General features: G+C 32.1%; 1 protein-coding gene across 1 annotated transcript; it reads left to right on the forward strand.

Annotated features, from left to right (window-relative positions):
* Positions 1 to 3,117: 3,117 nt before the first annotated feature.
* LOC139508232 (adrenodoxin-like protein 2, mitochondrial) lies at positions 3,118 to 9,417 on the forward strand (the record flags this gene model as incomplete). Its single annotated transcript, XM_071295937.1, has 4 exons — positions 3,118 to 3,128; positions 5,910 to 6,022; positions 6,786 to 6,918; positions 7,311 to 9,417. Coding segments are annotated over 4 exons (348 nt in total), but the record flags the coding sequence as incomplete, so codon positions are not given.
* Positions 9,418 to 15,046: the final 5,629 nt, after the last annotated feature.

Raw genomic sequence — 15,046 nt, forward strand, 5'->3', positions numbered from 1 at the left:
TGCTATGGACACTCTATCATTATGTATGTTGAACAGAAAATGAATCAAACCAAGGAATTGTATATTTAAAAGGAATGGAAACGCGGCTCGAGATCAATCGGGATACCAACAGCGCACCCGCAGAGCTATAAACCATGTCTGGCTCAGGCGGAAGTATGATGAATAATATAAAAAATCATGACGGAGTTCCATTTCCTGTCATATAAATCGGTCTTTTAATTCACGGGGTCATCTTGCTTGAGACGATATAAATGAGAGAGAAACCGAAATCAAGAATAAACTTTTATTCCTAGCAAAAAGTAAGGCCTTGGGTATCATTTTAATGCCTCATCAAACATACGTTTGTAATATTGTATTGAGTAATTCTCATTAGAATAGACCTCGGTCTTGAAAATTGAGGGAGTTTCATCCGGATTACTAAACAAAAAATACTGTGTTTTGATTTTTTTCTAAAAACTTGAAAACTGCGAAGTGCAAAACAAAACAGTTGATATCATTATGAAGCTGAAACCTTATTCTATCGCTTAGGCTCTTTTTGAAGTTTCTTGTAACTTTTAAGAATTTTCTACGATTTTTCGAAATTTCAGTTTTTAGTTTCAATATTCTGTCAAAATATGTCTATCAATCTGGGAGTGCACTACGATTTCTTTATTATATTGGAAAGTAGAAAGAAAAAAGTGAGAAAATGAGATATCATTTTAAAGAAGGAATATTTTTCTACAGTTTGATCTAAATTACGAATGCTAAATGTAATTGGTACAATATATATGATTTTATTTCGAAACATGTTGAAAATTTGAAGTTGTGCGTCAACAAATACATCGACACTTTGTATTTTGGTATAAGTTAAATAACTACTTGAAATAGATGTGACATTGACATAAAATTTAAAAGCTTAGTCTTTTTTCTATCGCATAGTGTTGGTTTTATGAAAATGGTGATAAAAACGAATTAGCTATGATTTTTCAAATTCCCATGTTTATAGTTCACATTGACGCCATTTTGTTTGAAATAACAGACAAGATATATATAGAAGACACACGATTGGGATTTATTGTGCCTTTTTATATACCATGTACGATGATATGCATTTTTTTTTGTCAAATGCTGCTTTAGATACTAAATTGTTGTTTAGAATGCAGTTTGCCATTATAAAGCGTTGTTGCAAATTACCATACGAAACAGCAAAACTGTTCCTTCCTTTTCTCCCAGAGCAGTAGTCTATAGGCCGCAAAAGTATTCCTTTGGTGTTAAAATAAATAAAATGCGAATGTGGGAAAGTTTTAACTGTTTCTAATTAGAAAATTTATTGCATCTCTGCATAATTTAGCATTAATTAACAGGTGAGCTCGACATTATTAATTTTTAACATCTTAAAAGTATGTAAGACCAGAGACAAATTAGCTTATCATTGATACATGATATATTATACCTGCAAATTGGAACATCCTGCATGCCGTTGTTTATTATAACACCTGTAATATGAGTTCTTAATCTAGAAAATATACTGCAGTTGTTAAAATTTTCCTTCCTTCATAATAATTTATTAACTTCTTTCTTTAACAGTCATTTAGTTACATTTTAAAATGTTCTTTATTTTGCACGAAACTTTTCAACACTCGTAAAATGTCCGATATCATCTGATTATGACATACCTCATGAAATAATACGATAAAAAAAATTGAATAATAAGTTTTTTATTACTAACTTTGCATTGGTTGTATTGTAATATTTTTTTTTCTTGGATTAATTTATTTTTCGTTTCATGATTTATCACTTAGCTACTTTACCACGTTCGTACTACACAATGTCCACAATGTAAGTACCGTTACTCTACAATAGAATGTGTATTTCGAATTATCTTCAAAAATAACAATAATATGATTTATTTTACGCCAAGAAAATTGAAACAGAATGCCCCTTAGAATGATGTTTTAGTCATTATTTTTTATTACAGAAACATGCCTAAGAAGAAAAAAAATATCATTGTCAAGTTAGATAACTAGTGTCAGATTAAATGACCACGTTCGATAACTTCTACCAGATAAGTAATGAGCCAGTTAGAGCGATGGGGTGTAATTAACACCCGGTCAAAGCAAGAGATGCATCATAATATTTTCTTTGAAGTCGGCCGCGTTTCCATTCCTTTTAAATATACAATTTCTTGATCAAACATAGTACAATGCAAATGAAGTTACTAATTTAGAGTTAATCTATAATTTTTCGAATTGTCTTTAACTTTAAAATGGTTGTAAACTATTATAATTAATGGTAAGTGTATAAATAAAATGTGTTTTTAAATAGAAATTAAATTTGTGTAACATGAATGTAAGTACAATGTCAGTGTACAGTTTTATAAAGTTTCTTCCTAATTTGGACAACACTTATAGGGCACACCCCTACCACTTCGACTGGGTTCCCTTTGGCCGGAGGTACTACTTCCGATCGTGTCGGGAATGCCGTAAAGTTGTTTACTGTCGCACAATTTCTTGGCAATGTTGGTTGAACTGGAAATGGTGGTGGGAAGGATTTATGTTCTTTGTATCTTACTTCTTTTAACTTTAATTTCCTGCAGGTTTTAAATAGTACTGGAAATCTATCTTGGCTGTTTTGTGTCATCTCCATTTACCCTTTTTAAGGTTTCACACTAAAATAATTTTACATTTAATTTCCTGATGGCACAGAATGATGGTACATATAAATCTTGATATATTGGCCGTCCTGTTGTAGGAATGTAGTCCTCTGTTTGTTCTTCATATAAGTTTCCTTTGTTATGGTGGTTTCTTGGCAGTAATTGATGGTATCAGTTGTTTGTTGGCTTCTTGGAATTCTTCGTTCTTGCTCGGTATTGTAATAACAATGTTTAATGATAACAAGTGTTTTTTTAGTTAAAAAATCAAGCTTATTTCAAGTCTAATTTGATGCATAACTCACAACAAAACAATTCCTTTGTTCACCAATCCATATCTTGATCATCAATTATGAGATGACAAAAAGATACATGTATGTTAATCACTTAGGAATTAAAATTCAATGAATAAAGATTTTCAATAGGTGAACATAATTCAGTTATGTTCAGTTACACCTGGATCATGCAGCTTGGTCAATTGATTCCTAAACAAAGATTTGTATGTTTTTTCCAGTTCTAGAAGACACAAGGCTTCACTTTATATTCATGTTTTGTATTTCCTAAAATACTTTTAATAAGTATTTACAAATTCTACTGATGCAGTTATGACGTGCCCTTTTGTAATTTTCATGCCATAAATTAAAAAAGGAAACCCCATTTAAACTGGGTTTGTTTTACACCAGAAAACAGGGACGTTCCCTGAAAGCATGGAATTCATGTATCCCACATTTCCTGACTTGTGCCCAACCTGTTCAAAGACAAAGTAGATAGATTTTAAAGCACGAGTCAGACCATTTTTACTCAAAGTCTTTAAGATTTTATCCTTTAAACAGGAACAGAGGTTAGGACACAAAGCAAATCAAGATGCACTCAGCGGGTTGAAAGATGCTTCAGTTTTTTTAATTTTCAAAACAGACCACCCTTGCACACAAACAAATCGTGTGGCAAAGCATTTTGTTTGTTTTCCTTGATTCCGAATCATGTAGACGCTTCAATGCAAAAATACCTTGATTTAAAATGCTCGTTGACTACAGCATCGGAAAGGTATCACCAAAACCCAACGCTCGTTGACTACATAATCGGAAAGATATCACCAATAACCAACATACATTTGTATCAACAAAAAAATTAGTGGACAAGAATGGCCAATACATTTTTTCGGGTCGCAGTGATTTTACCGGGTCGGTCAGGTGAGGGGAAACAAACGATATTTTATTTTTGGCCTGACATGATCATTGATTACTCTCAATACTTTCTATTTTTAATCAAGGCTAATTAGTTGTTGGACAGCTGAAATCTACCTGTTCAGGTGACAGATAAACTATTTTCAGTACCGGACATCATATAAATAGATCGGTCTATTTAAAGTTATTTTCATGATTTTCATACATTTCAGCGGTTTGATTTAGTCCAACTGATTAAAATTATAATAATTACATTTATAAACATGAATTGATGAAATTTTTGAAAGGTTTTAAATGAAAAATCGTCAGAACTACGTTGTACAATGTATGAACACAAACACGTGTGTGCATGTGCATAGGTGGGAAATTTAATGATGCATCCTACATTTCTTCAAAAATGCTAAAATTATCATTGATACCTGTATCTAACGTTCATTTCAAGTATTTTGTTGAAGAAATAACTGGGAAAGAGTTTCTTCACTCAGTCATGCTTTGTAAACGTGCACAGATTTTACATATCTGTTTCTGGTCCATGTTTTTTTTTATAAATTTCATGTTACAAAACTTTGAATTATTCGAAAAAATTAAGGATTTTCTTATCCCAGGAATAGATTACCTTAGCTGTATTTGGCACAGCTATTTGGAATTTTCGGACCTCAATGCTCTTCATCTTTGTACTTGTTTGGCTAACTGCTTTATGGAAGTACACCACTAATTCATGGTCCCATTGCTTTCTATGTTAAATTCCTCCATTTCAAACAGGCACACCTCTTTCGTTTTAAGTTCAAATAAAGTGACAATCATTGCATGTCAAAGCAACACTTTATGGTGTCTTCTACTGAAAAAATCAACATACCTTTAATGGCATATAAGAAAGAACTGGTTCCCAGAACTTCGGATGTACCAAAACAGGTACTTCAGATCTGACAAACAGACAAAATGTACCCTCTTTTTAAAAGTAAAAGTCCAAAAGTGTTCTACAATGATCACCAGTCCTTCAGCTTTCATTTGATACCAAAAATTCCTAAATGTCCTACATATTTTGAAAGTTACACTCATGCGTAGGAACTATTTTGTGTTAAATATGTACTACTTTCTGGTATGTGCTTTCTGGCCGGGCCCGAATTAGTGGTGTTACACCTTAAAACTATTTTGAACTGAGCGTCACTGATAAGTCTTATGTAGACAAAATGTGCGTCTGGCGTATTAAATTATAATCCTGGTAGCTTTGATAACTATTACCATTGTCAAGTCAACATCCAGTTTAGGAAAATGTGATTTTAAAAACGAAAGTAAAGTTTTTGACAACATCATTTTGCACAAATAAAGAGTCTAAGGCAGATATGAGCGTGCTGATGTGTACACTTCCAATGATGCACTGCCAATTAACAGTTTATGTCAGAACATCAAATTCATATCAAAGTAAAGTTTAATATCGTTTTTTTTTAATCTAATGTAAATCACTGGAATGGCCATCTGGTTACCATAAATGCCTTTTGTAACTTAGTCTTAAGGGATTAAAATTGGGATCAGATATAAAATGTCCGGCTGGCTCAAATATTTTTTGGAAGCCCTGTTAAAGACTTATTTTGATTAGGGTTGTCACAAAATATAAGGTCCTTTATAATATTATAAGTTCAACATGTTCAAAGTGGAAGAAATATTCTGTTATATTATTTCAAATGGAAAAAATATTACAGAATTTGTTTTTTACCATGTTTACGGTATAAATGATTGATATAGAATATTTGTTCCAACATCCTGCCCTTTGGAGATCCTAACTGCTTTTCCTTCACTTTCAGAAGATTAATAACTGAACCCACCCAGACCACACTTGAGTTGACTACCAACCATCAAAATTTTTTCATTTTTTTTTTTTTTTTTAAGTATTAGTGAGATATGTTGTTGAATCATGATTCCATACATTATTGTTTTTTACAGAATTTGTTTATACTTTATGGATAGAGATGGGGACCGTATAACAGTGAATGCTGGTGTGGGCAGTAACCTTCTAGATGTGGCCATAGATAATGATATAGAATTAGAAGGTATTACAATATTTAGTATGAATAAGTGGTTAAATTTTATATTTTCAGAGTGTCACTATGTTTCAAGTTAACTGATGGTTCAGAACATACAGCTACGGCCAAAGTTGGTGATAATCTACTAGATATCATAATAGATAATGATATTGATGTGGATGGATTCGGTTTGTACATAATTTAATTATACATGTTGTACATAGTCAAATACATGTAATAATTTATTGTTTAAAAACATGAAAAACATGAACATATGCTATAAAATTGAGAATGGAAATGGGGAATGTGTTAAAGAGACAACAACCCGACCAAAGAGCATAAAACAGCAGAAGACCACCGATGGGTCTTCAATACAGCGAGAAAATCTAGTATGTTGAGCTCAAAATATATAAATAACTACTCATTAAATATGAAATTTAACCACTTCAAGAATTTTAAAATTGCATAATCTTTTCAAGAATTATGTTCATTCCTTAATTTAATGTGGGAGGTTCATGTTCATTCCTTAATTTAATGTGGAAGGTTCATGTTCCTTCCATTCATTCTGGCTTCCTTAAGCAATAAAAACTTGTCACCAGGATATAGTGTTATGTGTGTTGAAAGTGGCATTAAACACCACCAGTTAATCAATTATTTAGTATTCAGAGGGACAACCTCGTCAATGTCTAATCAAAATTTATATTCCTTGTGATTAAATAATAAAAAGAGTCAAAATCATAGCACACAAATAAATACTTGGTTACTGAGAATATTTTATACATGTTTGAAAGAACAGTGCTTCATTGACAAATTAATCATGTTCATGTTCAAAATAGAATGTCATGATCTTAATACTACATCAGTAACAGTAGGTGTTCATGCAAAATCACACCATTTACAATAACAAGTATTATTTGTCAGACTTATTTGTAAAAATCAATTTATGAACAGGTGCTTGTGAGGGAACCCTGGCGTGCTCAACTTGTCATTTAATCTTCAAGCCAGATCAATACGAACAAATCCATGAAAAACCTACGGACGAAGAACTTGATATGTTGGATTTAGCTTTTGGTTTAAGTGATACGTAAGTGTTAATATAAATAACAAACTTGGTAAATACTAAAATGTTGTATGGGGTTCCTGGAATGGTAAAAAAATCAGAATTTTATTTAAGATATCACTGCTAATTAAATGAAAAATATCAAAGAGAAAGAGAATGTGGAAAATCTTCATGTAAAGTATACATTATAATGATATACATTTGTACAAGCCAACATATATGATCAAAATCATAACTAAGATTTCAACAAAGTAACCTTACACATTATTGCACTCTTTATCTTGTTAAAAATCTACTCTGCAAAAACTAATGGATAATTTGTAACACAGTTGACATGAATAAAAAAGATCAGTTATATTCAGTCTACAAATGCAAATTTAAGTATTTAACAGAGAACAACTTTTTTGTATTTACAGGTCAAGATTAGGTTGCCAGGTGATAGTAACTAAGGAAATGGATGGTTGGGAGATAGAGGTGCCCTCTGGTGTTGCTGATGCTAGAGGATGACCCTTGCTAATGTTTAGGTCTTTTAACTGAACAATTTGTAATATATATTGTTATAGTATTGTAATGTGCAGGTGGCATTCATTAGTCTGTCATAATACTACAGGCTATACAGGGCATATTAAAATCAATGATTAACGTGTCTGTTTTGAATGTCCAATCATTATCAATATGTAATTTATCATCAATTCTCTCATTTATAACGGTGTCATTGTAAGATTTTTTAACGGCATTCTTGACCCATTGTGTGCCAATTTTTGCGGCTGGGATTTACTAGCTATATGCTGATTAGCAGATGTCTAGTTTGATATGTTCATTATAAATTATTTAATTGAATTAATGAATATTGTAGCTTTGCAAAAAACTTAGGAGATCTTAAAGTATGATAAATTAAAGAAATAACTTTCTTTGAGCCTCTAGTTATTTTATAATTACCAGTTCCTAAGGTTGTTTTTTTGTTTGTTAATATTTATGTGCAGGATCCTAGGTTTTAGAAATGAGAAACATGTATAATTCATACATGTAAGAAAACAAAAGGGCCCCAGTGGCCAAATGGTATATTTAGTTCATCTGCAAAAATCACTAGCCTGTCAACACTGAGGTTGTGAATTTGAACCCCACTAGTGGCAGGTGGATTCACCTATCTTATTTGTTAGTAAGTTTTCCTGCTGAAGGTAGGGTGTTCTCTACAGGGAATCCTGATTCCTCCATCAATAAAATATAGCCACAAAGAATGCTAAAAGTGACATTAAATACCAGCAATCAATCAATGTAAGCAAACTATCTAACTGCTTCTAGATATTACATGTACATGTGTGAAATGACTTAAACTGACTGGGATTGAGTCCCAACATATTACACTCATGGTATAAAACAGAATACCATGAAAATATTGTCTCCCCTTATGATTCATATTGAATTAGTGGAGATCAGTTCTGAAATCTTTTTAAAAATTGTAAATATCTGATTATTCTGCTGGTTAGAAAGACAATCATGTTATATATGTGGTAGACCTTCATGGGTTTATATAATTTTTAAAGGACAAACATTTGTTCATGTTCCCTTCATCTCCATTTTCATGGACCTATTGTTTGTAAAATTTGCTTTTCATAGATACATGATAACCATATACATTTAAATAATTTTTAGACCAATATCATCCTGTAAGATTCTTACTTATGATAACTCGAGTATGAGCTCATGTTCATGATGTCAACTGTGACATAGAAGGCAATACTAGTTAATTTGAAATATCAATTTCTGATAAAGTTAAAATTAATAAATGAACTGAAGTTGTCCCCCTTTGCTCAATTTCAACCATACCAAAAGTAGTTTAACAATTTGCTGCAGCTTCTTTTATTTTGAATTTAATTGTAATATAAGTCAGTTTAACTGTATTTTAAATTATACATTTTAACTGAATTTTATGATATTTTACTTTTAATGTTGACTTTTTGGATCTTTTTTAGATCGGTGCTCCTTTTAGTAAATCTTTCTGAGATGAGGAGTACCTTACATTTTGATACACCTATTTAATTTTGGGGTTCACTATGGCAAACACAGGATCAATTCCAACTTTGAGACAAACATGTTTTAAAATGTGCCAATTTTATTTTTAGGTTGAATTGCTCTTCTACTAGTTAGTGTTTGTAACAATTATTATTTTGGCCTTCACATCAAAGTACATGAAATTTTTTCACTGTATAATTGTATTATATTGCAACTCCTACACAAAGAAGGTCACTTAGGTTTCTTAAATTACATCATGCAATTATACTTTTAGCCATTCAAAAATCAAAATATACCTGTTCAGACAATAAAAATATGTTTTATATACTTATACATGTATACTTAACATTAAAGCAGAAGAATTCTGGGTAATTTGATATATCTATTATACTTTATGTATTGCAATAATATGAAGAAGTATAAATGAAATATGTCTTGTGATCACAAACATTATAATGCAGATATTAGATGTAAACAGTTATTATTTTGTCAATAAATAATTTTATTTTATCACTTTTTTTCTGAATTCAGGTTCTAAGAATTAAAGATTCTGCCAGTGCATCAAGTCTGTTACGATATTTCTTCCCTCCAGACAGTTTGATCTAAAATTTGAAATGTAAGGTGTGCCAAACTTATAAAGTATCTAAAATTTAAATGTTGAGAGTGAAGTATTATAATACACAAGATATTGTGACAGAATTTGTTTCTCTAATGATTGTTAGACAATATTTAAACAAAGTTTATCCTTCCTTTGCAAAGATTTGCATAAAGATGGTTGCTTTATATGTAACCTAATCAGGCATAATCACCTTTTCATGACGTCACAAAAGAAAAATCCAGAAAATTTGATGTCATGAATTTTGACCAAACATTTGCCGAGAACATGAACACATTTTTCTCTGGTAATGAGAACTATTTTTCCTACACCAATAGAGAAATGTGAAAAAAGCCTGAAAATGACAGATATATCTACGAGTATCATGGCCGTTTCAAGTAGATTAATCTGTCCAGGACTGTTCATTTTGAATTAGAACTGGCTAAATTGATCTTCCACATGCTTCATTATAGACATGATAAAAAAAAATTCAAGAATTATCTTCTGTACCCACATTTTAGATAGTCAAAAAGTGATACATAGGTTTGCTGTTTCCAGCATTGTATTAGCAATGGCACTTCTCATTACCATGGTGATTATTTGGCCCTGCCTTCTCATTCATGGTCAAACGACCTTGAAACTTTTGCTTAGTTTTCATGTATTAGTATGTGATTAGGTCAGTTTAAGGGGAACCAGTAGTGGTTGGTGACCGTTGGTCAATGGTAATTGTTGAGCAATTGTATTAAGCATTAGCACATCTCATTTCTATATAGTTTGTTTTGCTCACACATTCTTGTCAATATAATACAATTATATGTGCCTGGGACAAAAGTGAGAGGTTTAGCTAGCTTTAACTCCTGGTTTTATCCACCATGTCATTCCTGTACATAGGTGGATGATCCAGCCCCTACCCCCCTTTCATGGTAAAAATTTGGTTGATTATATAGGGAATCACTTAAGCATGACTGGAGTGGCCTCTCTCTTATGAAAAGTTCTGGATCCACCACTGCTGTACCAAGTCAGAAATAAGACAGTTTTTTTTTCATTGGTTTAATATGTTTGAGCTTTTGGTTTTTTATTTGGACTTTCCTATTTGAATTTTTGTTTGAGTTTAGTATTTTTCCAATTTACTCTTGACATTTAATTGGTACATCTTTGATAGTTTCGAAAGAATATTCATGTAACTATGATGTTCTAGGGATTGAAACCTACCTGATCAAAATGGCTGGATTTGAGTCTTATTTCAATGAATAATTTATATTTGGGAGTTAGCGAGATAAGTACATTACTGACAACTAACTCCCATCCTGTTATAATTTGTTTCTTGTAACACAAAGCATATAATTGTTAGTAAATTGGTCTCATATACAGTTATAACATAAGATTTTGTATTTTTGAAAACAGTTCTATTATGTCTCTCTCAATAAAGGCCAAATAAATGGTAAATGGTGGTTTAAGTTGTCATGCAAGAATATATATACATAGGTCAAAGGAGCCAAATAAACTATACTTAAGATTCGTGTACTAAATTCTAAGTAATAGAATAAGCATGAAAGCTTATAATTAATTATCACTAAAAAGTTATTTAAACATCCACAGAAAATATTTTCTGTGTGTATGAAGAAATATCTTTGAAGTAAATAAATTTGAAAAATAAAAGAGAATTTGATGTTAGTGATAGAGCTATCCTATCGTTGGAATCAAAATATAGTTTGTATAGGTTTATGAAAAACAGTATACAAAGACATCTCGAATAGATGATAACTGTAGATTCTACAATATCTATCAATGGTTTTACACAAGATTGAAGAATTTAATGGTCAAATTTTGTTACAAATGAATAGGCTGTCTTCATCAACTAGATTAATAAGAGAAGCCACCTACACCAAAAGGATGTCAAAAATAAACTGCATATGCAAAAAAAAAAAAAGAGAAAAGACAACAGTACTCAAAACCCAACATAGAAAACTATAGACCGAGCAACACTAACCACTCCAAAAACGGGGGGTGATCTCAGATGCTCCAGAAGGGAAGACAGATCAGGCTTCACCAGGCATCTAAATGACTTTTCCTTGCATAAAATTAACCCAAAATGTAGGTCAATAAAGAATCCTGTTTCTGCCATGCTTAATCCAGTAACTTAACGTAAGGATAAGTTGAGGATTGATACTTTTTGAGAAAAAATATGTTTTGAATAAGGGAGCTACCATTTTAATTTCATTGGAGGGGCTAGGATGAAATTTAAAAAAGGCAGGGCAGGAGTTTTGAGTAAAAAAAAGACAACATGAGACGCTATACAAGAAAAGGCAGGGTGACATCAGATGATTTTTGTAAAAAAAGTCAGGATAAACTAATAAAAAAGTGTAGGACCGAATAAAGTGAAAAATAAAAAGACAGGACCGAGATTACAATTAAAAAAATGCAGAACAACATTTTTCAACCTAGCCCCCCCCCCCCCCCCCCCCCCCCCCCCCACCCCCCCCTAAAAATAAAATGGTAGCTCTCTTATTTTCTGATCCTGTTCCAGTTTATGTTACACGTCACAATCAGAATATGTTGATAAGTCGTATTCAGTAATGTCACAATTATAATGAGGATGAGTTTGAGGTTATGATACGTGGAACACATCTATGGTCATCTGCGTCACAGATATTCCAAAATGATCAACTAAATAGCATCCGTAAAACTTTCGAAATGGATGATTTTAACTTTTTCCCCTACGTTCAGTGACCTCCCTTTTAAGCTGCAATCTTTTATCAAGGATATCACGATAGGAAACATAAGCCCTGGAATAGTGAATTAACTACGAAATAAAAAGGCATATGAATGCAGGAGTTGCTAAAAGGTATTTACACAGAAATGGAAAGTTCATTGTGGGGAAATTGAAATCTCTTTTCGTAAAGTTTAGTTCTATCTAACCCTCGTTGTTTTTGTATAGATGTAGAACAATATATGAGGCAGAATTGACTCTTAGGTGTATCCTTTCAGTTTAAAAAATGCAATTTACAATAGTCGCCGAATTTTGAATAATTCGGTCAGAGAATGTCATCTGAGGCGATATGCGAAGTCAAAAGGTTGATGCCAACTGCTTTTCATTTGTCTTGTTCTTTTGATATGTATTATTGATTGATTGATTGTTAGTTGCTAAACGCTCAGTGGCAAATATTCCACGACTGGAGTGATTTAGCAATATTTCGTCCATAAAAAATCATTTAGATGAACAAATCCTTTTAATCTGTATTAATAAGTGGAGGAAACCATTGTATTTCCTTTACCTTGGAGGAACTAGGATGCTTATGATATTTTTTAACACTAGTTTATGCACACAGCATATGAATATACCGTCAAAGTCATGAACGTTGTCATTTGATTTTCTTTGTAGTTTTATATCTTAATGTTTGGATTTGGTGTTAATGTTTGATATTTGTTGTCTGTTTAATTTGGTCTCAATTTGCTTTGATAAGCTTGTTTAGTACTTGATCTTGATAAATATGTTTTTGAATGATTCCTGATCGTGTTTTTTAAGTTGTTGGCTTTTTTCCTTTGGTTTATTCATTATTATATTTTAGTCTTTTCCTCAATGTCATGTTGGCCTCTATTCTTTAATTCATACACTAAGTAAAAATAATAGTTTAAAACCTTTCCCTTATTATATAAGCATCTATAAGCATTCTGCTTTGTGTGCTAAGTTTGGTAGTAATGTTTTTCAGGATTTCAGGTATGGAAATACAAATAATGACCATTATAAGTGTGTTGTAAGACTTATTTTATTTACCTTGAATAAGATAAACTGTCTTCTACAAAGGAGACTTTATTTTCATTTGATTTCCATTAATTGACCGATAAAATATTTCAAGCTAGAGAGGCAATAAATGATGTTATTTGACATACAGATATCTCTTATCATAACAACATTGTGTTTAGTACTTCCGAAAAGTACCCTAATAAGCCTCTTACAAATCTCATTAATGCTAAAGGAGTACAAGTGACCACAGTATATCTTAGACCGCGCTGCGGGTCAGCGTGAATTCGAATCTTTATTTAACCTATCGACAGTAGACCACAAATATATTTGATACAACTTATTAACGACTAATCGACAGATGGATAATTAATGCACCAGTGTCAAATATTACAAATACATTTAGGATTGATTGATTGTTATTTGCTTCATGTCCAGTGTCAAATAGTGTATACAAATCACAAAATTGACGTTGAGCCTTGACATGTGTCTTAGAATGTAGATCGTAACTTACTTACTTAATCATGGTGCTCCTTGTCGGAGCATAGGCCACTAACGATATTTCTCCACCTTGTTCTGTTTTTGCTAGCCTCTCTAGATCATGCCACGTGTACCATTTTCTCTATCTCTGCTGCAAAGTTCCTTCTCCACGTATAACTACGCTTTCTTTATGGGTTCCACTGTAAGGCTTGCCTGTAATGTTGTTCTTTGGCTTCCTCAATGTGTGCCATATTCACCGCCACATTCTCTTTTTTAACTCGGGCTTCATCAACTGGGGATTGATTGCATTGGTATTTTCCCACAGATCTTGGTTTGATATCTACTGATGTTTAGGATGCGCCTGAGCAGTTGTTGATGAAGACTTGAAGTTTTTAAAGCAGTTTTTTTTCCAAGTCTCAGCCCCATATAAGAATATGTTTTTTACATTGGAGTTGAACAAGCGTAGATCGTAGGTTAACACCTTAATGTCTTTGATTTTGGTTGTGTTGCAGCCTCCTTGTTGTTTACCTCAAATGTCATTGATTCGTAGATGTGGTATGATTGCCAAGAGACAACTCTCCAAAAAGATACCAAAAGACTCAGAACTTAACAAATCTAGGTCACCGTAAGGCCTTCATCAATGAGCAAAACCCATAATGGTTGGTTTTTTTTTTTGGTTTTTTGTTTTGTTTTTTGTTTTTTTAGTTATGTACAGTGGCAAACATTTCATTCATACGGTGCAAGTAAACACCCAAAATATTCACTGATCTGATGTGCCTCAGGGGATCTTACTTTGACTACTAACATGCTAATTCTGTGTAATGTTTAGTAATGAGATGCAAAATTTAATATTTCAGAAATCCGAAAAGCTGGACAATCCATAATATTGTACATGTATTTAGAAAAAAAGAAAAAAACACAAAAGACACTCTTTTAGTCGAACAAACATATGCCTCCATCATGCCAAAAGAAGAAAAAATAGTCGCAGATAAAAAACTTCCAACAAAAACTAAAGATTGAGCAATACGTAGATTTGCTTTGACATATATATGTCAGTTGTTTCACCGTTCTTGTATTTATTGTTTAATGGTTTTAACGTAAGTCAACATATATAGCGTTTTCATAATTTTTTCGGATTTTCATTGGGTAAAATCTTATTGTCAAAGGAATCGCTTGCATCATTCAAAGAGCAAGGTAAAAAATTTGCGCATACAATCAGTTTAGTTTTCTCAGTTTTAATAGATCAACTAGACATGATACAACTCCCTTTCCTTTATTTATTTCGTACTAATTTATATGTTTACTGAAAACGTTATTTCTGT

This window comes from Mytilus edulis, unplaced genomic scaffold (genome assembly GCF_963676685.1).
Source record: "Mytilus edulis unplaced genomic scaffold, xbMytEdul2.2 SCAFFOLD_1759, whole genome shotgun sequence".
NCBI lineage: Eukaryota > Metazoa > Mollusca > Bivalvia > Mytilida > Mytilidae > Mytilus > Mytilus edulis.